The 25125-nt window shown below is 43.2% G+C and overlaps 1 protein-coding gene across 2 annotated transcripts in view; it reads right to left on the reverse strand.

The window, feature by feature from the left end:
* Nucleotides 1-25125, reverse strand: part of STAB2 (stabilin 2) — a 138923-nt gene that overhangs the window by 88332 nt on the left and 25466 nt on the right. Inside the window, exons 9-21 of one of the 2 annotated variants that reach the window (XM_014608426.3) lie at nucleotides 24895-25028; nucleotides 22230-22363; nucleotides 18383-18465; nucleotides 17182-17331; nucleotides 11539-11682; nucleotides 10029-10091; nucleotides 9785-9904; nucleotides 9141-9194; nucleotides 8293-8373; nucleotides 6342-6494; nucleotides 3647-3709; nucleotides 2663-2746; nucleotides 1079-1165 (exon numbers count right to left, since the gene is read on the reverse strand). In XM_014608426.3, coding sequence (XP_014463912.1) covers nucleotides 1079-1165; nucleotides 2663-2746; nucleotides 3647-3709; nucleotides 6342-6494; nucleotides 8293-8373; nucleotides 9141-9194; nucleotides 9785-9904; nucleotides 10029-10091; nucleotides 11539-11682; nucleotides 17182-17331; nucleotides 18383-18465; nucleotides 22230-22363; nucleotides 24895-25028 — 1350 coding nt within the window. The remainder of the gene's footprint in view (nucleotides 1-1078; nucleotides 1166-2662; nucleotides 2747-3646; nucleotides 3710-6341; nucleotides 6495-8292; nucleotides 8374-9140; nucleotides 9195-9784; nucleotides 9905-10028; nucleotides 10092-11538; nucleotides 11683-17181; nucleotides 17332-18382; nucleotides 18466-22229; nucleotides 22364-24894; nucleotides 25029-25125) is intronic. The other variant, XM_019489317.2, reaches the window with a different exon arrangement.

Here is a 25125-nt window from a genome sequence, read left to right on the forward strand (position 1 = left end):
GGCTGTCAGGGGAGTCAGGGGTCAGCCCCAGGCTCCAGATCACAGCATCAAATAGCAAAGGGGCTGGCTGGGGCAAGCGGGTGCTACTGTGCAGGGCCAGCCAGCAGGCAGCACACACACTGTAGCACCCTCATGCCCCAGCCAGCCCTGGTCACCATCTACACATGCATTGCAGCATGCTAAATGACTCTGCCACAGGATTGTACTTGTCCTGGGCAGTACTATCCTACAGTGGAGTTAGTTAATTTACTGCACCCTAATATAGGTGCACATGAAGACAATGATGCTTTACTGCAGAGCTAATTAGTCAGTTCCACAGTAAAGTGCACATGTAGATGCATCCAAGGAGAATATTTGTTTTTCCTAGTGTAAACTTTCATACTCTTTGTATTTCCTTCCCACTGCTGTATTCCTTATGCTCTCCTACTTCACAATTTTAGAAAATTACTGGATTTTCTTGTTACTGCATTCCCCCTGTCCAAAATCCTAGGTCCACCGATGAGGCTGTTCAACTTATGGTCTGTGGACCACATGTAGCCTGTGAGGGCTTAATTCATGATCCGTAGGCTCCCCATCTGGTTGCCATTCCCCTCATTGCTTATACTGCTGGTGCTGGGATTTCCAGGTGCTTATTGCCAGGTTCTCTGGGCTTCCCCCCATCCTACTCCTCCAGCTTTTGCTTCTTCCCTCTGCCACTGCCTGTGGGGCTCAGGGAGCCTGCAGCCTGAGGGGGGCTTGAGGGGTGTCCATTGAGTACAGCGCAATGTAGTGTGTGTGTGGGGGGGTAGAGGCACAGCATGGAGGCCTAAGGATGCCTTAGTGAATATGAGGCCTCTGAACTCTCAGAAGTTGGACAGCCCCGTCTCAGAAGACTAGAGGACTCTACCATCTTTTTTCTCCCTGTATCACTGAATCTGATCACTGGGTTGCTAGATAGAGACAATAAGCTGACCATACACTTCTCAAAGTGCTGTCATATTTTTGTGTACTGTGAGCTCAGGGGACTCTGGACACTCCCTTGACCCAGCCAGTCTCTACCGTATACATTGTGCAGTATGCTGCTAGTGCTTTTGTTTACCTGTCCATTTCCTGAGCAGGGCTTGGAAAAACCTCCAGGACATTGACTGCAATCTGAACCATAAAAGCCTTTGCAACATTTAGGTTCCTGTGAAATAAAATAAATATTGCTGCATGGTATGGACTGTAGAAAACTTTAGTTGCTCATCTGAATACTTAGAGGGACATATCAAAGCACTCAGGCCCAGACTGTGCACTTTCATCACAGCCCTGCTCTGTGGTTGGCACGGAGCCACACACACCAGCATTTAGATGCAGCTGGTCTGCCAGAACTACTGTCTCTGTGGTGATGCGGGTAGTACCATGAAGAAGCCCACTCTGCTCACTTACTTCTCCTGAGTGCATGTTCAGGTCTGTGTAGTCAGTTAGGCAGTGTAGTCAGTTCAACATGGTCCTTTTTGAGCCACAGGAGATATACCTAAGGCAGTGTATCTATTTGTGTTACCCAAATGCCATGGGACCTAAGGCCCACCCAACTAAGTAGTGGCCTCTACGGTGTGGGGCCAATGAATGAATAACACAGCAAAATGCTTGGGACAACTAAGGCAAAAACAGGGTGGGAGCATCGTGTGGGTCAAAGGGTTAAAATGTGAAAAGAAGTGCACTTCTTTGAGGGGGACACTGAGGGGGACACTGAGCAGAGCCCCTTGGGCTGCACCCACTGGTCCTTAAAGGCATCCAAGGAGCTGGTAGACGCTGCCCACTGGCGCTCTGCCCGGAAATGTGCACGGACAAGTGAAAGCAAAGTGGGCTCGCAGTCCCTGGGCATCCTCTGGCCAGAGCCTCCTTCCTGGTCACGTACAGGGCCCACTTGGCCAGGGCCAGGAGGAGGTTGACCAGGAGCTCCTGGGACTTGGTGGGGCCATGCATGGGGTGACCAAAAACAAAAAGGTGGGCTTAAGACAGCCTGAGTACAGCTTCTGCTCAAGACCATGCCAAGCAGACTATGCTGTCTAACTTCTGGGGTTTGGTATGTGCTGAGCAAGATGAGTGCCCAGGGTCTGCTTCTTGGCAGTGCTCCTAGACTTAGCATGGAGACAGTGTAGACATGCTGTTAGCCTTTAATAGGAGCATCACTTGCAAATAAAGGGGAATGATTCTCCCACGCTGGCACTGGTGAGGCTGCACCTGGTGTACACTGCATTGTGAAATCTTTAATAAAATGTATTTGACCAGTATTGCTAATTATCACACTGCACAGTCCTTCATGGATGCAGCCATATAAAATAATGAAAAATGTTGGGTGTTTGGAATGTAAATGAAAGAAAAACTTGAGTCTTACCACAAAAAAGCCCTGAACAGTCACGTGTAACAGCTGCAACAGCTCATTAATATAGTTGATATAAACAGAGAGAATGAAAAGGCATTCTTTCATGTAATGCAAGGGAAAGTATCAGCAGAGGAGCTAAATATAGCTGATACTTTTGCTCTAAGAACTATGGAAATTCTTTTCTAAACCACCTGCTGGTTAAGTATGTGCTGTGAAGACCTTTAGATGCTATTCAGCTCCAAAAATTAAGTTAGCAAAGAAAAATGGCTAATTCTAAATATATCCCACCATAGCAAACCATATATAACTCTTTACCTTTACTGTTACATTGCAGTATCTAGCACAGCCAGTTGCTAGATTGCTCAGGGTTTCATAAACGCATCTGCCTTTTGATAAAGACTAGAACATGAGTAAATCAAAAACATTAGTATTTCCACACAGACATTCAGTACTTCAATACAATCAAAACATTAGAGAATATTTTAACAGGAGAACGTGAAATATCTCAATGTTGGTTGTGGGTTTTTTTCATTGTTCCTTTTGATATTTAAAAGATATTTTGAATTCTAGTAAACCATTAATCTTCTTGACTTTTGGGATCTTTACTATAATTTATAACTATCTGTCTGTCCCATATACAATAAATATTGGTGAATGCTAGTAACAAAATCACTTCATAGCCATACCCAAGTCTTCTATATGGAAAAATTTGCAGCCAAAATGCCTGTGCTCTCAGAGGTGATGCAGATAAGTTTTCTGTTTATCCTAAAGCATATGTTCATTTAACCAGCTCCTTACCTGCACCTTTCCTACGCAGCCACCCAGTCATGTTGTGATATGGGTAACTGTAGGGGAAAGCCCAGATGGAGGCTAGCAATTGTGTGCGTATGCTACAAGTGGGGCCTATGGCACTAAATCTAGGGGAGGAAGTGGCAAAATGTTAATTTGGGGGGTGTTAGGGAAAGGAGAAACTTTGGCAGCTTTGGGTCTAGTGTAACGTTAATGTAAACTCATATTTTTTGCATCCAAATTTCGGAGCAGTTTTTGTAGCAACTCTTCTTTCTCTTCTCTTACTTAAAAGTTAAAACACCATTCCTGCAACAGAATACTACCCCATTTCAATTTTCTGATGCCCAAGATAGAGTTAGGAGTTATAGATACAAGACATTTCCTACAAAGTAAATTGACTTGACTGCACAGGAAAAGTGGATCAGACACAATGCTCAGAAAACTGTAGATTGACAGAAGTTGAATACAATCATCACTTTCTCACAATCTTTGTATGGGAAAGTCACTTACTATAGGCTTTGAGTTCCCTGGACAAGTGCTCCTATAGACCACTGAACATTTTACACAGGAACCCTGGATAGAGACAGTACAACACAATCACATTTTAGGAAGGTGATAATAATGATGAGAAACTCATTCACAGCAGATTCGCACTATACATCTTCAGGAGTTTTCATTCTTTTTGTTTGTCTTCATTAACTTATCATGGCTCATGGAACTGCGACTCCTACCTCATTAGGGTTCCTTTGGACTGTCATTCATTCTTATCAATTCGCATTCCCAGCCTGGATACAGTGTACGGATGCTTGGTTTTGGCTGAGCTCCCCACTGACTGGAAGCTACACCCACACTGCAGCCAGGGAATGAGGAGGCTAGGAGAAGCAGTGGTGGCATGGGAACAACTGCCTACTGTCTGGCCTCAATGTGGGCACAGGAAAAGCCACCCGGCCTGTGTCAGACTGGAGCTGGGTTGTTTTGACTTTTATCTAGGTTGCAGCGAGAAGCGGTGAGAATGTGTATGTTTTCTCTCTCTCACTCACACACTTCAATGCACGCGGATCCTCAGCTGGCATGATGAACTGGTGCAATTCATTGAAGTTTGTGGAAATATAGGGCATTTATAACAGAATGGGATCTGGCTCAATCTGTGTATTTCACTGTCCATGATGGTATCTTCTGTAACTCTTAGGAAGACAACCTTAGATAACCCCCTTGAGATCTGTTGCATATAAGCAGTGTAAATAGAGAAAAATATTTTCTCTGCATCCATATCATTCTTGCACCCTGCCAAAATACAAGTATATTCACCCACACTCTTCACCTTTTGGCTTACTGTCACAAATGGCTGCATGTTCTAAAGAATTATAGACAGATTTACAAAGATACTTAAGTATCTAAAGATGCAGCTAAACATCTAAATAGGGTTTATAGACTTTCTAAACTAGTTAGATTCCTAACTTGTTTAGGGGTTTTTAATCTTAAAAGGTGTCTATTTACATCTTTTGCTACCTAAAGGCATTTGCAAATATTTGGCTCATAGTTCTTTAAAGCATTTAGTTCTCTATGATGGATTTTCCCACTGTTCAGCATCACACAATGTTTTCTGTTTGCTCACTCTCAGTTCACATAATTTTGCCATTGTTACAAACCTAGACTTGGACAAATATGCCTTTGTTTGATACTGACAGTGCCTTCAATTTGTATAACCTACACATTTCCAAAAATTCCTGAGAGAACAGGACTCTATGACTAAGTTTGTCTCTTACGTTGTTAAAGGACACTGCTTTGTGACTGGAATTGCAGTGGAATGTCACAGCAAATCATATTTTGAAGCCTGGGATACTTACCATACCAGAACTCATACATGGTAACTATTATAGGGCATGTAGGAAGGCACAGATATTGTTGCTATCTATGGCAGTTCTAGTATCTACAAAGCACTTACAAAAGATCATTATTATTGTTTTACAAAAAGTGAAGTCAATGCACTAGGAATTGGAGATAAGCAACAAGTCAGTGGCAGAACAAGAACAGAATCCAGGTCCAAATGCATTTTGGCATTTAGGCAGGTATTATGACTCCTGGACCAGTGCTCTGTCTCCTACTTAAAATCTTGTATAACAAGTTATATCATAAATTCTTCATGAAAAATTTAAGAGCTAACAGATGTAAGTAACTTTATTTTTTGTTTTATGCAGATGAGAGTCTTTTAGATCTTACTTCCCCTCTATCTTTAAATTGTCTCTCTTTTGAATGAGTGCATTGATCAACGTAGGAAGTGACCACTACTCAGGTTTCTTTTAAAAGATTAGAAATGCTATGCTTGTTAAGTTTTGCTTAGTGTTCATACCAGAAATTGGTGTTGGAGCTCTGCCAGGTTTATGATTAGAGAGAGCACATGGAACTTAGCCATTAGCCATGGCAATAACAACCTTTTATCATTAACTCTTGTTGTTTCCTTCAGTAAAATTTGAGCCTATCCAGTTCAATTGAAGTTCTATTATACAGTTTTGTTTCTGGATTATTCTAAATTAAACTGTAATTGGTTTACATCAGTGTATCTTCACTGTGCCAGAAATTTTATTGGCTCGGATATGTACTTGCATATGTTCACATACTGGATAATCAGAGCCACATTTATTGCAAAGGATAAGCTCAATCTGACAGGCACTCTTATCAGCAATGGCATCTGATTGCTACTTGGTTTATAACATGTAATATGCTTTTGATCATGAACATGCTGGGTGGAACTCAATTATTCAAAATATGCATTTATTATTTCTTAACTTTAAGAAAATCTAAAGTAAGACTGAAAAAAAATCCATGCTCTTTATTTGCCTACTGTATTTTCTGCATAATTGGTTAAAAGGAAAATGTTGATTTTTAAATGGTTGCCAAGGGAACAACAAGTAGCCACATATTGGTATATATATGCAAGTAGAATTCTGTGGTGGGGAATTTGACTTGACTTTAAGATAGCTAGTTATACCTGGTTGCTGTAGAAACTGGATGGGATGTCAAGATGAGGTACCTGTTCAAGTAAATATCCTGCTTACATGCTGTACCATTAACAGGGTTGGTGCATTTCATGAACGAATTACCATATGTTACCATATTTTTTGCTGCTTTTTTGATATTGCTGTAAAGAGGAGATCGAAGTTGCAAGCATGTTTACTAATTAAAGTTTTGTACTGACTTTCCTTACCATTTTAATTTCACTTCTTTTTTCATCACATCTGTGAGGTAGAATAGGAACAATTGAGGGAGGGGTAAGAACACCTGCAATGGTGTAAATTCGACCATTTTTTGCAATGATATCTGTTTCTTCCATTTCTTCACCATTCACCAAGATTTGTCCCTGCAGAATGAAAGTATTTCAGATAATCTTTGAAAACTAGTGATACCACTACACCAGCATATTTTATTGTCATTACTTTTTTAAATTGTTAGGTTATCAATTAGGAAAACAAGACCTAGTCTTCTCTTTCTCTTCTAATAAATGACATATGTACATATATTGCACCTTTTCCTTGATATCTTTCTTATACATCTAATAGCAGCATCTGAGCTTTATTGGTTAATTCTCACAGGTCTTCTGTGAAGTTGCTAACTAAGGGCCTGATTAATAGTCACTAAAATGGTGGAGGTCTGTTTTTTTGACAGCAGAAGTCACTGGGTTGGGTCCATAGTGTTATTTCCGTTTTACAGATTTTACACATTTTACAGATGGAGGGAAACATGAGAAAACTTGTGAAATGTCCAAGGCTACTGAATAACTTGGCATAAGAGCCAGAGGTAGAACTCTATAGTTTCATTCAGGCACCTTAATATCTGCTTAGCCCTTGAACTCATCTGCTTTTTGTAAATAAAGTATATAAATCTACTTTTTTCCCCATAAGGTAAAAACTTGGCTAATACATGTTAACAATAGAAAGAAGTTCAATACAGCAGTTAGCTCCACTTACTAAAAGTACCTCAGATAATTCTTTGAAAAAAACATGCCACACACAAACAACCATGTTTCATTTGACTTATTTACTGCTCACTAATTTAAAGAGTGCATCTTGAATTGAAATATTTGCCATCACTAATTCTAGAGATTTTCCAAAGGTTGCAGATTTTCACAAGTTGCATAGGCTTGATCATTATTGTTGTTTCCATTTCGAATGGCCTCTGATTACATTTGTACTGCTTCCCTGGCCTTCCTGTGGATGCAGCCTGTGAGCATGCCGCATTCACCTGCTGCCACCACCACTCCACAAATGCCAAACTGGGAAACGAGGTAGGGTACCTGCTCTGGGGCAGAACTGGAGACAGACCGTAAGTGGTGGCAGGGCTCTCCCCAAAGTGGCTTCCCTGCCTCATTTCTGGGTTCCAGGCAAGTGGAATGGGAGAAGACATATCTTGATGCCCCAATCCAAAGTCTGACCGTAAATAAAGTTTTTTTTTTCTGAGTAATTGGCTTTCAGTGGGCCAAAATCTGGGGTTCAAAGTAAGTTTTACTCTGCCCCTATTCCTACAAATGTCCTTTGAATTCAATGGAAATCTGTCTGATTGTCTATTGAATAAAAACTAAGGGTATGTCTAAAGAAGGGGAAGAGGTATGTTTTAAAATGAGTTAATGAAGTGCCTAATTAATGCTTTTAAAAATGTGTTGCCTGGGTTCACTAGGACAAGTGAAAATGTTATTTAAGGTGTTAAGCACATCTACACTAGGTCCTGAGAGGGTTAATGCTAATTAAAAGCTGTTAGTGAACATGATTTAAAATGCACCAGTTTCCTAGATTAGGTAGGACTTGAATGAGGAATCATTGTAGACTACAATGATTCCTCATTCAGGTCCTGCCTAATCTAGGAAAACAGATTACTACAATTTGTAGTAGAAATAGAAAACTACAATTTGTAGTTAGTGAGGAAGGGGAAAAACGCATACTAGAGGCTTTTCTGACAAACCAGTCTAGATATATTATATATCTATCTTTCCTAAATAGAGCTGGGATTAGTGTTCTGTAAATTTCCCATTCACTTCAGCAAGGAATTCCTTTGCTTCTGCTCCTGAGAGGTTCACTGTTTTTCATTTTGTGCTGAAAGTACCTGGATGGCTAGATCAGAGAAAGGAAAGTTCATCAGGAAAGGTTCATGTATTTTTGACTCACGTTGCTGCTTGTGTTAAAATAGATGAATTGGTTAGCCATGCTCCTGACGTGTTCTATTGAGATAAGGCTGGCTACCTCCAGCTGCAACAAGCGGAAGTGGTAGAGAGTTAGAAACAGATATATAAAAGCTAGTGGAACTCAGTTGCAATCTACCCCTTCTGCCAATGATCCAGACAAGTACTAGGATGATCCCCATCCTGTGCAACCTGTCCTGAGGGTTGTCTTCAGACTCTACTTTCTTCCCTTTTGATTCTGGTAAAAAAAGTAATAAAAAGCTAGGAAACTTGTTTTGATATTGACAAATCCCCTCCTGATTTAAAACTAGGCAGGTAACAATCTTAATAGAAGTACAGAATTGCATTTGCTTATTATAATGACAAAAATAAGTTTTTCCTACATTTTATTCCTGTTCTCTCTGTAGAGCCAATACTGTTACATTCTGAGGCATCAATAGAATAGCTAAGAAGTTTCAGGTCCATATTCTGCTTTCACTTGAGCTATGTTTTCATAGCAAAAATATTATTTTTTACATTGAAGTGTATATCACAATGCTAATGGAAACAAAACACAGATAATTTTTACTTTGAGATAGTTAGTTGAGGTTAATCCTACACACTGAGGTTACAACCCCTTGCACTGGTTAACAATCTCTGTAGAGATGCACCTTTTTTTTCTTTTTCTTTTTTTTGCAGGGGAGACATAGCCTTAGCTCAGTGCAGCCCTGCTTAGAAAGCCCTTTGCTTTCAATGATGAAGAATGTTTGAAATCATCCTGGAAGGCCAAAATAATGCTTTTCTAGAGATACGCAGAGTGTCTGTAGGATAGGATAGTGAATCAAGCTCACTTACCTGAGTGTAGGAGATGATGTGGTAGCGAATGAGCTCCAGGAGCTTCCATGAACCCTGCTCAAATGAAGGAAGGACTATTCTTAAAACCAAAATAAGTGATAACACAAAATTCATCTGTATTACAATGACATCAACAGGAAAGGAAGAATTTTATCAATTAATTGAGCCCTGGGAAGATCAGGAACCTAAATGGTACCGCCCTCATGGCATGTACCCGAGCCTAACAGTTCTAATCATCTAGTCTGGATTTTCGTGTATTCACCTTCACTTCATTTTTGGGGGTGGGGTGGGTCTTTATTTGCTGTATGTTTCAAGCTGCCCATAGGTTCTTAGCAACATACATATGCAAAGAATCCTTTCTGTGTTGATGTCCCTTTTCCACGTGGATGCAATGCTGCGTCAGACCAATGGTCCTTTTAGTTCAAACTTCTGTCTCTGATAATGGTCAGCTATCTCTGAGGAAGCTACAAAAACCCCATGCTGTAGACAGGTGTGGGATAATCTGTCTCCCATATTAGAAAATGGGAAGACACCTAATAATTAAAGGTAAGTTAAGACCTGGAGCATAAAAATGTAGATGTGACTGTATCAAAATATATTATTCTAGAATATAAAGTATTGATTTGTGTTATTGAAAGATGTACCTCTGCAGAAAGGAGATAGTCTAGAGCTCCATCTTGCATGTTATCCAAAGCATTGTTACTTGGAACAAAGACTGTGTAAGGTCCACCATCCTGGTCTAAAGCAAATGCCAGGGTAGTCTTCTGCAGGTGTGGTTTTTTGGTTTTTGTTTAGTTTTTTTTAAGAAAGGAAAAAAAAAAAAGAAATTTATATACCAGCTTTGTACATTAAAAATAGGTTTACAGAATTCCTTTTCTAGGCTCTTACCTCTAATAAGGATCTAAATCGGCTGTATTTCCTATTGTCTCGAAGCACTGACATTATGCTTTCCTAAAAGAATATTTGGTTAATGTTTATGTCGAATTACATTTCAATTAAAGAACAAAATCACTAAACAAACAGAAGATATATTCATCAGAGGATCTGATGAACCAGAGTTTACAAATATTGGACTGATCTTAGTCATGGGTTTGCAACATAAGGTCTGTGGACTGCATCCAGCCTGCAGAGCCACTGGATCCAGCCCATGGAGCTGGAGAGCTTTGTTTGTGCCTGTGTTGGGGCTGGGCAGCTGGAGGCTCTGTGCATCACTGCTGCTTTTCCTGTGCCCTGCATCCCTGCTCCCCTCCAGCTGTGGCGTGGATGCACCTTCAAGCTGGTGGGGAGCTATACCAGGGCCAGGCAGCTGGAAGCTCTTCAGCACTGGCTGTCCCTTCTTGGTGGTGCCACAGATAGGAGGTGGAATAGGGGAAGGGGGCAGGGATAAGTGGTGGCAGTGCTGATGCAACTTCCAACTGCCTGTCCTTGGCTCAGTTCCCCACCAGCTAGAAGTTTGGAAGCTATACCCACACTGCAGCTGGGGAGTGGAGTTAAAGTGAAGTTGTGGCAACGTGGGTTTAGCTCCCAGCTGCCTGGCCCCAGCTTGGGCACAGGCGAAGACACCCACTGTTGAGGTGCAGCCAAAGTTTCCTACCCCATATTGGACCAGAGCTGGGTTGTTATGGAGCATGGCTTATATGAGCTGCTGACTGCTGATCATAGTCATTAAGAACTTGAGTATATTTGCTCTTTTTATATACTATTTGTGTTGCAACGGCATCTAGAGGCTTTGAATGAGATTGGGATCCTATTTTAGTAGGGATTGTACTTCATATAGTAAGAGATGACCGCTACTCTAAAGAATTACATTCTATATCCTCAAAGCACGCAAAGGGTTGAAAAAAGGAAGTAGCATTATCCATGTTTCCCAAACGAGGAAGTGAGGGAAAGAGAAATTAAAGTAGTTGGCCATAAGGTCACGCAGGAAAAACTGCCTCAAGAAAGCAACTCAGGCTGGGCACTAAAAAATGAAGGCACCCCAAACCATCAATCACTTTTCAGAATCTATGGTTTTAATATTTTGATTAGTGGTTTGAATATATTTAGGTTGGCAACTATCCAAAAGTCTCTATCATCTAATGGCTGCTCTGTTAAATGAATTGGTTGTTTTAGTCCATTTTCTAGTGGAAAGGAATCTACAAGTCAGATTACCATTACACCCGACCACTTTATGGGTCATGTAATAGAGAAGTGAATATCTGAATGGCATGGTAACTGCCTGTCCCCTTTCACTTTGAAAGTTGTGTGTTAAGGTCAGGGTTGAAGCACAATGGCAGGATACAGTGAGGAAACTTGTACAGTTGTTGTCAATAAGGCATGTTTCATGAGCACTGTATTCATTGAAATGTAATTTAAATGGAAAGTCCTGTAGTTAACACCTGTGTATATTAGGCCTCACCTCTTTAGTGTTCTCAAACGTTGGTTCAACGTTGTCCATGGCCTTGTCAATAATGTGCAAAATTCCATTGGAAGCAATTACATCCCCCTGTAAGATTTTTCCTTTCTTCTTACCCCCCTGGAGTCTAATTTTTAATTGATTGTCCTAAAACAAATCAGACAATAGATATTGAATCCCTTGAATCCCTTTCCTGGGAGCTTTTGCATATGAAGTTCAGTGAGAATATGCATACTTTATGGTCTATACCAGGGCCATTCACCTGGCAGCCCATGGGCCACATCTGACCATGGAAAGGTTAAAAGCAGCTCCTTGTCCCTTGTCTAGCCACCACTCCCTCCATCTCTCTCCACCAGCTGCCACTGGAGTCTCTGGGTTCCCCCTCCATCCTTCTGCTTCTTTTGCCTGAGCCCACCTCTGGGAGCAGGATGGGGCATCCCAGACCTTAGACAGCCTGCAACCAGAGGGCTTGGGCAACCCAGGCACCCTATCAGTCATGATAGTGTCAATGCAGCTGCAGCACACCAGAGAGTCATAGGGAAGGGGACGGGGATACACAGGACAGGGTGTGGTGTGATGCAGTACAGTTGGGAGGGCACAAGGCATGGTATGGGGGTACAGGCACAGTGCAGTAAAAGAGGCATGCAGTGTGCAGCAGTGTGCGGGGGCATGTGGCACAATGCATTGGGGGGAGGTGTTGTGCATGCAGCACAGTGCACTGTGGCAGGGGGGTTGTCCCCGTGGCATGGTATGTGACCTGGGGGCATCTGGTCTGTGCAGTGTGTGGTAGAAGTTGGACAGCCCTGGTCTATATCAATACAGCGCATACCATCCAGGGCCATCACCTGGAACATTAAATCTGGAAGCTCAGGCCTTATCCAAAGCCCAGCAAAGGAGAAGGAAAGGTTCCCAGTGACTTCAGCATACTGTATTGCTTGTTTACAAGACAGCAAAGTGCAGAATAGACAAAAGGATGGTGAACAGTATTAGCTTTATGGTAAGAGGAAAAATCTAATTTTACAATAATACAACTCTGATGGCTTGGACTAATAAAAATCTGCCAGGAAACAATTTACAATGTGATTGAAGCTAATGGATAAACTCAAGTAACCTTAGGGGCACATAAACCATTTCCTTTTATTGTGTAGCTGTTTAAAAAAAAGCCAAAATGTTGCTGATCATGCTTTGTACTGAAGTCTGCAGGAAACTCTGAAACCATAGGCTACACGTGTGTTTTCCTGTTATAAATGGAACAACTCTTCATTTAAAATTATATATATATTTTCTTAGGTGACTCTGACCTACTGAAATAAATAAGGAAAACTGGCTTTGAGTCATCACACAGGCTTAAGTTATTGAGTGAGCATTAGCTGCTTGTGAACAGCACTACCTGCTCTTAAAAACGTTATGGGTAAGTGTACTGCATTGAAAAAAGTGATAACTGTTCAGCTATGGAGTCAAATCATCCCTGGTTTCATTCCACATTATCCTTAGTAGATGAATTTTACCATACCTCTTTAAAAAAAAAATTCAGCCCTATTTTATTTATATGGATAACTCATTGTGGATGAGCTTTACATTGGGGGCTGGTTGTGACCCAGTACGTCACAGGGTTCTGCAATATGACCTCTAGTTGCTCTTATATGCTGAGGCTTATACTAAGCTTCGGGCACAAAGCGAGACGATCCCGATGCGAGGAAAAAGAGGGAAAGGGGCCAGGAGGCTTCCTTGGCTGACCAGAGAAATCCAGGGCAGCCTAAGGGCCAAAAGGGGAGCACATAAAAAGTGGAAACAGGGAGAGATCACCAAAGACGAATATACCTCCTCTGCTCGCGCTTGTAGGGAGGCAGTTAGACGGGCCAAAGCTACCATGGAGCTGAGGATGGCAACCCAAGTAAAGGACAACAAGAAATTGTTTTTTAGATATATAGGGAGTAAAAGGAAGGCCCAGGGAGGAATAGGACCCCTACTAAATGGGCAGAAACAATTGGTGACAGACAGGGGGGACAAGGCTGAACTCCTCAACGAGTTCTTTGCCTCAGTGTTCCTAAGTGAGGGGCAGGACAAGGCTGTCACTGGGATTGTAGAGAGGCAGCAGCAAGGTGCCAGACTACCATGCGTAGACCCTGAGATGGTGCAGAGTCACTTGGAAGAACTGGATGCCTTTAAGTCGGCAGGCCCGGATGAGCTCCATCCGAGGGTGCTGAAGGCACTGGCCGGCATCACTGCACAGCCACTGGTGGGAATATTTGAATGCTCATGCGCACGGGCCAAGTCCCGGAGGACTGGAAAAGGGCCAATGTGGTCCCCATTTTCAAGAAGAGGAGGAAGGAGGACCCGGGCAACTATAGGCCAGTCAGTCTCACCTCCATCCTTGGCAAAATCTTTGAAAAAATTATCAAGGCTCACATTTGCGAGAGCCCGGCAGGACAAATTATGCTGAGGGGAAACCAGCACGGGTTCATAGCAGGCAGATCGTGCCTGACTAATCTGGTCTCTTTTTATGACCAGGTTACGAAACGCCTGGACACAGGAGGAGGGGTGGATGTCATATACTTAGACTTCAGGAAGGCCTTCGATACGGTATCCCACCCCATACTGGTGAACAAGTTAAGAGGCTGTGACTTGGATGACTACACAGTCCGGTGGGTGGCGAATTGGCTAGAGGGTCGCACCCAGAGAGTCGTGGTGGATGGGTCGGTTTCAACCTGGAAGGGTGTGGGCAGTGGGGTCCCACAGGGCTTGGTCCTTGGACCGATACTCTTCAATGTCTTCATCAGCGACTTGGACGAGGGAGTGAAGTGTACTCTGTCCAAGTTTGCAGATGACACAAAGCTACGGGGAGAAGTGGACATGCCAGAGGGCAGGGAACAGCTGCAAGCAGATCTGGAAAGGTTGGACAAGTGGGCAGAAAACAACAGAATGCAATTCAACAAGGAGAAATGCAAAGTGCTGCACCTAGGGAGGAAAAATGTCCAGCACACCTACTGCCTAGGGAATTCCCTGCTGGGTGGCACGGAAGTGGAAAGGGATCTTGGAGTCCTAGTGGACTCCAAGATGAACATGAGTTGGCAGTGTGACGAAGCCATCAGAAAAGCCAATGGCACTTTATTGTGCATCAGCAGGTGCATGACGAATAGATCCAAGGAGGTGATACTTCCCCTCTATCGGGCGCTGGTCAGACCGCAGTTGGAGTACTGCGTGCAATTCTGGGCGCCACACTTCAAGAGGGATGCAGATAACTTGGAGAGAGTCCAGAGAAGGGCCACTCGTATGGTTAAGGGATTGCAAACCAAGCCCTACGAGGAGAGACTAGAGAAACTGGACCTTTTCAGCCTCCGCAAGAGAAGGTTGAGAGGCGACCTTGTGGCTGCCTTTAAGTTCATCACGGGGGCACAGAAGGGAATTGGTGAGGTTTTATTCACCAAGGCGCCCCCGGAGGTTACAAGAAATAATGGCCACAAACTAGCAGAGAGCAGATTTAGACTAGACATTAGGAAGAACTTCTTCACAGTTAGAGTGGCCAAGGTCTGGAATGGGCTCCCAAGGGAGGTGGTGCTCTCCCCTACCCTGGGGGTCTTCAAGAGGAGGTTAGATAACCATCTAGCTGGGGTCATCTAGACCCAGCACTCTTTCCTGCCTATGCAGGGGGTCGGACTCGATGATCTATTGAGGTCCCTTCCGACCCTAACATCTATGAATCTATGAATAAGCTTCCATCACCAAATGAGTGCCCCACTTCATTTTTCATACTGTTGACTTAGATTCTTGCAGAGTCCCCATCCTTGAGGCAGAAGGTTGCATGCTGTGCAGGCCAAGATACACCTCTGTGTTTGGGATGATTTTTCTAAAATGAAAACACCTTTTCTAATATATGAAAGCCTATCTATTCAGCTTACTAGAAGCCTAAACAGCTTACTGGAAGTCTAATGGTGAAGCCTATTCAGTTTACTAGAAGTCTAATGGTGAAGCCTATTCAGTTTACTAGAAGTCTAATGGTGAATTTCTGCTTTCAAGGAAGTTAATGGGAGCTTTGCCACTGACTTCAGTGCAGCCTGAATTTCACCAAGACTCTCTGCAGTATTGGGACTGTGGCTATTGTACAGTAATGCATACAGTAGCCCAGTGGTGCTCAACCTTTTATTCCTGTAGGATGGATGCGTGGCATAGGGCTGGTCCATGGACTAATACCAATAGGTGGAGGGAGACATTCTTTTGGCGGGGGGGGGGGAGGGGGGGCTGAGCACGCATATGCATGTGCACATGCCCCCCGCTGTGGGAAAGTCTGTGTGGAGAGGGGAAAGGGGCATGGGGGGGGGAGGGAGTGGGGCTGGGATTGGGGCTGGAACCAGGCAGGGACTGGGAGGGAACAGAGTAGAGCCGGGCCCGGGATGGGGATTGGAGCTGGAGCCTGCTGTACCTGTGTGGCCACCCTTCCCTTGTACCTAGGGTCGTTGCCCAGCACCAGTGGCCCCTGCGAATCCGCCACCCCCCCGCCCCGCCACCAACTGCCTCCCACAGTGGCCCCAGCCCCGCACCACCCAGTGGGGCCTGGAGCCAAGGGCCAGGAGGGGACAGAACCCCCAGGACACCCACGGCTGCTCCATCCCTCTCCAAGTCACCCCCAGGAACAGCCTGGCGCAGCTTGGGAGCTCCTACAGAGGTGCAGTGGTGGAGAGTCAAGAGCGGGGGCATGTGGCCCCCCAATCTTTGGATGGGCCAAGGGCAGGCTGCAGCTGCGAGCTGGGGTCTGCCTGCTTCCTGCCTCCACACCTTGCTACTACCTTTGAAAGTGGTGCGGCGCCATGTGCATCCCATTGCTGGGCAGGCTGGGCAGCAAGGCACATGGTGCTGCACCACACCGCTTGGCTCCCTGGCACTTTGACTCCCTAGCATTACACCTCAGAGGAGCTGCTGGGCTCCGATTGTCCCACTGTCTGGCCTGGGTGAATGGGGCCCCGACCAGGCCGGGTTGTGGGCCAATCCCCATATTGTAGCAGGGAGCAGGGCAGGGGTGAATGATTCACCCTTACCCCACTCCCTCCTGCACTGTAAGGGTCTTGATCTGCCCTGCCCCTGAGCCCAGGCAGCCATAAAGAAAGCAGATAAAAAGAAACTTACCTGCCTGCTGGGCCATCTGTGATCCTGGCTGCGCAGGGTATCTGAGTGTTCGCACTGCTTCCCCCCTGCTGTAGCAGCCTATGGCCAGGCTGCCCTACTGCCATACCTGCTACCCTGCATTTGGGAAATCTGAGCCCTGTTAGCTCCTCCTTCCTCCGCTTATGCCAATACCTCGTGGGGTTGCGCTCCAGTCCGTGCAGCCTTAGCCCCACACAGGGCTACACTGGCTTTGCCATGGGTCCAGGCATTTGGCAGCAGGGAAGTGGCAATTAACACTGCCACTGCTCCCCCAGTGCCAAATTTCTAGACCCTTGGGGAGGCCAGTGGGACAGATGACACAGCTCCATGGGCCAGATCTAGCCCCCAGCCCAAGGGTTGAGCATCCCTGAGCTAGCCAGCTTACAGTCTGCAACATGCTGACTCAGATGGTATGGCTGACATTTTCCTTATAAAATTAAAAGCTCCATAAATATGGAGGAAATGTGCAGATGCTATTTTAATATCAAAATCTAGAGGTGCTCTTACTTTGTCACCCTTTAATATCTCCCCTGACTTTCCAGTCAAAGTATAAATTGTATTTGTATTATTCAAGTCATTGGTGCCCAGCTGACCAGCAATTATATGGAGTTTTGCAAAGTACTGGGCTTTCTCCTTGTTGCTGAGAAGATCTTTTATCTAGAAGATAAAGGAACACAATAGTGATTTATTTCAATATATTACAGACTATATTAAAAAAATGAAGAATTAATGTTGTTTCCAGCTTTGCAATAGATTATATGCTAAATTAACCAAGTGGGATGCAAACACTATATGTTCTGAAATGAATGTATAGGGTGTGATCCAAGACCCATAGAAATTAATGGAAGACCTTCTATTGACTTAGGTGGGCAGATCACACCCTTACACCCATGCTGAACAGTAAGCATGTGAGTATACCACTGATTTGAGTGGAAGTTACTGATGCTCAGTGCTTTGAAAATCAGGCCACTTACTAGGCACCCAAATATTGATGCCAGGGTAAAGCTCGTAGAATGTGTCTTTTCCCTTTGACAGACTTCTATTTCCTTCCAAATATTTATTTTCCAAAGTAATGAGAACAGTTTGGAATGTAATTGTTGTGTTTTGCTCCCCTTCTTATTGCCCCGGCTTGTCTGAGTCAGGGCAACGGAGGAGAGACTGACAGGGTAGAAGCTCCTTCCCCACCCGCTGCGCACCCCACTTGAAAAAGTTCAGTTTGAAAAAACATTAGGTAAATAGTCTGTTAATAAGTAATGAAACATTTTTCATTAAAATGAATCAAATAATTTTGGTTAAACATTTTTATTTCAAATATTGCTTTTGGATAAGCCTTACATAAATGCCTAACCAGAGGCATCCATTTTGGAAAAGTGTGGCCTTAATTTTTTATTTTTTTACTGCAAGTAGCTTTGGATACAAAACATACATAAAGTATATACAAACAAAACATAAAGTTTTAAAGTAGCATTCCATCTTGGCCCAAATCAAAATAAATAAATACGTAAATAAAGACCTTTGAATCTTTTTCAAGTATCAAAGCAATATTATTTTGATTCCTTGACGGGTATGAAGAGCACTAACTCCACTGGAAAAAGTTTTTATTCCCTGATAGCTATAATTTTCTGTGGAATTTGAAATCTGATTTTTTGTCAAAGGATAAAAAACAAACAAACAACCGCCCCCCCCACCCCCAATTCCCTGTACTTACATTAACTCCTCTGAAGCCTTTGTTTGTTGGTAATAGCACAGTAAGTGGTCCCAGACTACTTAGAGCCCATTCATAGGCATATTCTTATAAGGAAAAGCAAAAGACATAATTTATACTGTGCGCCACTAGAGGCAGGATTTCTATATTCTATGTTCTATACAATGTAAGGGTACTGTTGGTGCCCACTCAACAGAATAACAATATCTGTGTTTATTAAAATGTAACTGCTAAATAGCTTGGTGATTCACTGAATTATGAATAAGAAATTATTCATGGAATCCAAACATCCCTATGTATACTCAATATGCAGAGGAAAAACATGTATTTTGATAGTCTAGCTGCCATGGCATGGAACTCAATATAAGTCTTGATAACAGGGTTCCCTTAAGCTTGCATTAGTTTCTGTGCAGAAAAGCTGGATTGCTACTTAAAAAAAATTGGCTTTTGAGGATGTTGCCTATGCTGGTACTGCATATATCAGGAAACAGGCAGCTAGGTCATACAAATGGATGAACTGCTATGTAAGCTTCCCATGATGACACATCCATTTCTAAAACAACCATATCATAGTACTAGTGCCACAGTTAAAGTCATTAAGTATTTCTTATATAAAAACTTGCTTCCATAGGTTTAAAATTATAACTCTAAATGTTGGTACTTGGAGCAATTTTTTTTCTTTTTATAGTTACAAGTACTGTCTGCTCTAGAATAAATTCAAGAAATACAATTTAAGACTCCATAGTTTGGCTTAAAAATGTAGAGCATGAACTGCTTTGTGTAGCTGATTCTTTTTTGTTTTTACAGACAAGGTTATTTGGGTAGATGTGATAGCTTTTATTAGACCAACTAAATAGTTGGAAAAATTGTTCTTTGCAAGCTTTCGGGCACAAACACCCTTCTTCAGGCATAGGGAGAGTTTGCTGGTGTTTTGTGTGCTTTCCTGGGTAGAATAGAAGCCAATAAGCAAAATGTAGGTCTTTGCAAATGCAAATGTGTGGCAGTGAGGATCAGAGGGAAAGAATTTACCATGCAATTACTGTAGTGTAACCTGTGCAGTTAACATGCATACATCAATAAACTGCTGGTAAATCAAAAAGGGTATTAAATGAATGAGTAGAGGGCAGACATCTTGCATTAATGTTATTTTTCATTATTTGTTTCATAGCAAGACTTGGAGATCTCAAAATGTTAGCCATCATGCAAACATGTAGTGAGAACACCAAATGAGGGTACACCTCCAGTGCGTAGTCCTGATGCATCATATTCCTCTATGCACTGCAAAAAGAATGGGCTTATTGGGAAAAATTAGCATATTTTATCCTGAGGCCAAATATGGGGAATTTTCATTCTTTTCTGGGTAAGAATTTAGGATCTTGCATAGTTTAATTGCAGTAACTTTACTGCATAATGATGATTAAACAAATAATATCTTTAGCACTGTTTCTTAGCCTTGAAGTATTTAACTCAGGTGTGTGGTATCATTTTGAAAGTAGCTTCACATTTTTAAGCTTGAGATAAATACAATATTTGTATGTTATACTCCTCATGAGATGCTTGCAATATACGATAAACACTGTCACTCTTTAATTAGGCCCCTGAACTTTTCTGAACAGGTTGCAAAAGCAAGCCATGTTTGGTGCAGAGTCTGACTGAGCAAAATCAAAAGCATTCTAACTTGGGCTTATACCATGAGGTAACAGACATGAGGAAACAGTTGCAGAAACAGATAACTCACATTTCATCTTGTTCACAGAAACAATGCTGTGTATTCCACACACACAACCAAAGCATCCTGTTTCCCAAATTCTTTGTTCTCTCTCCTCAACAATCTCTTCCACTATCTCTTCACTATCCTTCCTGTTTACCTGCACTTCCAACTAGGCTATTTCCTCCCTCTCATTCCTCTTATAGTTACAACATTCAGGAGATTAGTACTGCCACAACTTTAGCAGCTCATCTGTTTTATAGTAGCCAGAGCTTTATCTCACTTGTGCAGTTGTTTATATATTTTTTCTGCTATCATTACATTAGACTAAAAATACTCCAAACTGCCTTGGTGAGTGGATTTCAATTACTATCTAATAGACGGTTTGTAGCTCTTTTTTCCACCTCTAACTTGCTTCATCATATCTGACTTGGACTATTAGCATAGTAGATCATTTACATGAAACAATTTAATCAGCAAATGGTGAGTCTCAGTAGGGTAAAAGTATTCTCTTGAAACATCTAGTGTTCAATGAATTTTTTGGTGAATCCAAAACAAGTTTCAGCAGGAACTGCTTAAGGACTGAGGACCATAGGCAGAGGAAGAAAATATGCTTTGGGGGGGTTGAGTGCACGTGCATGCAAGTGCACACACACAGGCCACCCCCACCCCCAGCAAGGAGCAAGCCTGTCATGGGGAAGGGGTGTGGGGGGAGGCAGATCTAGGCCCCCACAGTGCAGGAGGGAGCAGGGCTGAGACAGGCAGGGGCTGGGGTGGGTCATGGGACATTCAAAGCCCAGACAGCTTGTCCAGGGATGTAGGGGGACTCCTGCTGCTGTGTGCACCCCCAGGCCAGGCACAGGGGGCATGTGTTCCCCAGTCTATGTGCTGGGTGGAGGCGGGCTGCCGCTACAGGTTGGGGTCTGCACCCCGCTGCCAGTGCCCTGGGAGTGGTGTGACACCATGTGCCTCCTGCATGCTGGCTGTGCTGCCTGCCCGGCAGTGGGAGACACATGATGTTGCACAGTTTCTGGGGCACCATTAGCAGGGTGTGGAATGTAGCCCACAACAGCAGCCTATCTCCATCCCGCGCACAGCAGATTGGGGGGCATGTATACCCTGTGCCTGCTCCCAGGGGTGTGGACAGTGGTGGGAGCCCCTGCTGTGCCCCTGGACAAGTTGCCCAGGCAGCAAGCATCCCATGACTCATCCTGGGGCCCCATTCACCCCCCCTCCACAGGGGCCTCGATCTGCCCCCCCCCTACATCCCTTCCCTCCCCCGCACCCCTTCTTGTTTACACATTAACTTGCTGGGCGCTGCTCCGCACATGGCCAGGCTGGGTTCCCAGTTGCCTGCAGGCTTCAGGTACTTGTCTCTGTCTGTGCATGCCCCTCCCCTACTGCTGCAGCTGCCCATAGCACATGCCCAGGCTGCCTGTGTTTGAGGGGACTAAGCCCCGTTTGCCCTGGCCTTCCACTGCCTTTGCTGAGGACTCTATTGCCTAGGTCTGTAGCTCTCTGGCAGTCATGAAAGGAGCAGAACTGTAATGTTGGGATCCCAGGAGACCACAGCTCCTGGGTTAGACAACAATTCTAGACCATTGAGGGTCAGTACCTAAAAACCCTGCAAGTTCTGCTCCAACTAAGACTTCACTCCTGGCACTGGAGCAGGAGCCTGGAAGACCTGAGAATGCCAGTTAGAGCTAGGGACCTCACAGTTTTCTGTTTTTTGCTAATTTTGCTATTTCTTGACATAGGTTGGGGGGGGAGGGGTTCGTCGTAATTTCTGATTCACAGGGAACTTTCTAATAGGATGCTTTCTTTTAAAGCAATTAGAAAAGTAGCTCTGGGTGAGATCAGAGGAGGAGCCAGAAATTGTTGAGATTTCATTCATAATTTCAAAACCTGCCCTGCTAGTATGTGTGTGTTTATTTTTAAAATCACTTGGCATTCTAAAGCAAACAGAGTAGAAAGCTTTCCAGAATCCTTCACTAAAAAATAATGAGCTACTAGATACTTTGGGGGACCAGATAAGTAATCATGCATTTTTAGTGACCATGGAAATTTCTAAGTATCAAATTAGGCATTGTTTTACTGAGTCTTCTTTATACTAAATCTATGTACTTATATTTAGGGGCCTACCCATGAGTGATAAGGCAGATGTCAGCTTTCCTTGCCATTGCCCTTCTAGTTCAGTGTTCAGATCTCTGATGCGTTCCATGATATTTCCATAGCATATGAACCCATTGCCTACATAGCCCCTCTGACAAGTACACCTGTAAAAAGAAAAGAATTTACCCTTTTGCATTGTATACCAGCAGTCTTTTGTATCAGCTTTTAATGACTGTAGATCTAATTGAATCGTTATGAGCTACTCATCTGATGAGCTCAGGCATTCTTTGCAAATAAATTATTTAATTATTTAACTAGTTTCATAGATGATCAGATATCATTTTACAAATGACTGATTCATCAGCTTTCTGTAACTCATTAAATGAAGCTGTCATTTAATTTATTCATTATTTGACCAGCAGAAATTTTATCTTTCCAAAGTAACTGCTTGTCTGTCCTGGCTTAGCCCAACACAACATGATGTGGTGAAAGCAAGGGTTATTTGTAAGCCTTAGTCATAAGCCACACCACACTGTAGCAAAAACATGCTTCTGTCAGACCATTCCAAAATGAACATCTATTTGCTAGATTTTCTGGTTTCTTTTAGCTAAATTTTCTCTGTCTTTATTGGCCCTTATTGACCATATGAGAGTTAAGAACTTATTTACTAACACTAGCTAGGTGGATTTGCAGCTGCACTTTTATCTTCCCTAAAGGACACTGTATATCAGGTAGGTATAAACCATTAGTTGCTTATGTCCTCTTTACCAAAGCAAAATGATGGTTGTAATGGTGCTGATATCACTGGTAGTTTACCATAGTTTACCTTAGTTGTTATACTATAAATCATAGTTTACCTATAGTTGCCACTAAATTCTGCCGGCACTGGGATGTCTCAAAACATTGAATTCGGCAGCATTTCCTCCCTCAGCAGTGACATCTCCTATTGGTTCAAATACACTCCTTTGAACCAGCCCTACTTCCTGTCACAACCCAGTGATTTTGGTGCCTCGGCACGGTGGAATTTTCCCGCCACATGAGAGCCTCTTGCAAAGTAAAGGTTTTCTGTTGCTGCAGAGAACCCCCGGTGCAAGAGAGTTCCCGCCATTCGAATGTAAATTTATGTCCCGCTATTGGCCAGTTCTAAATTATGCACACGTGGCGGCTAGTAATTGGCTTGCTAGCCGTTTAAAAATTAGCGCAACTTCCGCCCAAGTCGGAGAACTTTGAGCACGCTGCAGAGTGCTTCTGAAGAGATCTGACTCGTGGCTGAGCTGATCGATAGACTGATCACCTATCAATTCTTCTCCCCGTCGCCAAGCGCAATCCCAGATGTATCCTTTTCCCTGCCGGCCTGATTTGTAGACAGACATGCTGGCCTGAGCCCTGCCAGCTGGAACAACTAACGTAGTTGTTCAGATGACCGGACCGTTTTCGTCGCAACAGCAAGCGACGTAAGTAAAATTTTACAACCATAAAGCTTTCTCGGCCTCTCTATTCACCAGCCTGCCCCGACGAACGAGTAATTATTGAATCACCTCGAGTCGGCTTTGGCCGTCTGAGACACTTCCACCCTCTCCCTGAGTGCCACCCCAGCTCTTGTCACCTCCTTGACTGCTGCCCCAACTCCCATCAGAGGTCCCCCTTTGATTCAGTGCCTGGAGCTTATGGCCTAGTCACCCACTGCTAGTTAAACTCTTGCATTTGACTAATTCATTTAATTGGTGCTTTTCAGTTTGGGGTCAGCCAAAATGGAAGTAAAGGGTAAGAGGAGAACAGGCAGGAGGGAAGTTTATATGATTCAGCCAGAAAGAAAGGACCGGGGGCTGTTCTGCTTGGCATAGCTCCAAAGGCTTCCAATCTAATATACCTCCTATAACCAGCTCTATTAGCTAGCTGCCATGTTGTGCCTCAACTGAAGCTTCTTGAATACAGCATCAAGGCTTTGTTGTCTGTAATTTCTGTACTACAGAGCAAACCAATGTGAGGAGAGGATCACTGTTGGAGGAGAAGCAGATAATAGTAGCCTTACTTTTTCAGGCTGTTGCTATTTTATGACCTTTAAACTTCAACCCTGGTCTTTCTCCCTCCACAAACACTTTCTCTGGGAAGCTGCAGTAACAGTTTCAGGAAGCTGGCAGTACAACTGTACCTGTGACCTTGGCTATTTCCACTTTGGCAAAACCATGACTAACCTTAGTGTGAATCACTAGTCCTGACTGCTTGTCTCTTGGGCAACCCTTACACATTGTTTTAAGAATTTGCATTAAACTGATTTTCATTAAGTGAAAGCATATAGTACCTGTAGCATCATACTGTATAATTCCTTGCTGATACATTGTGCCACCACCTCCGAGAGTACCATGTGTGCTTGATCTGAAGTCTTTAAAAGCTATTGGAAAGCTTCCATTGATCTCAATGGACAGTGAATCAGACCATATATGAGAAATATAAATACAAATCCATATGCATGTTCTCTTTCCACCTCATCACTAGATATGTGTTTCCTATGCTATATCCATAATTTATTCTCAAATTAGTAGTAGGTTTCAGATATTCTAAAACCATATACTGATACCTTTATTAAGAAACTAAGGATACCCAGTGAGAGTTGCAGTGATCCCTTTTGTCTTAATGACTTATTTACCGAAAAGAATTTATCTTAATATAAGATTCTGAGGGAAAAAAGACTTACATAATTTGTCCTGGTGCAACCATTGTGCATTTAGCATTTTTATGGCAGGTGTTGTTAGTCACGCAAATATCTGTCATACTGCATCCTTTTCTAGGTACAAAGTTTCTGTAATGTTCTTTGCATTCACAGTGGGACTAAATCAGGGGGAGAAAAAGTTTGTACATGCAATCCATACAAAAATTGCTAACTTTAGCATTTTTTCTATCACAAAAGCTAGAGCCAAAATTGAAC

The sequence above is a fragment of the Alligator mississippiensis genome, chromosome 4 (genome assembly GCF_030867095.1).
Source record: "Alligator mississippiensis isolate rAllMis1 chromosome 4, rAllMis1, whole genome shotgun sequence".
NCBI lineage: Eukaryota > Metazoa > Chordata > Crocodylia > Alligatoridae > Alligator > Alligator mississippiensis.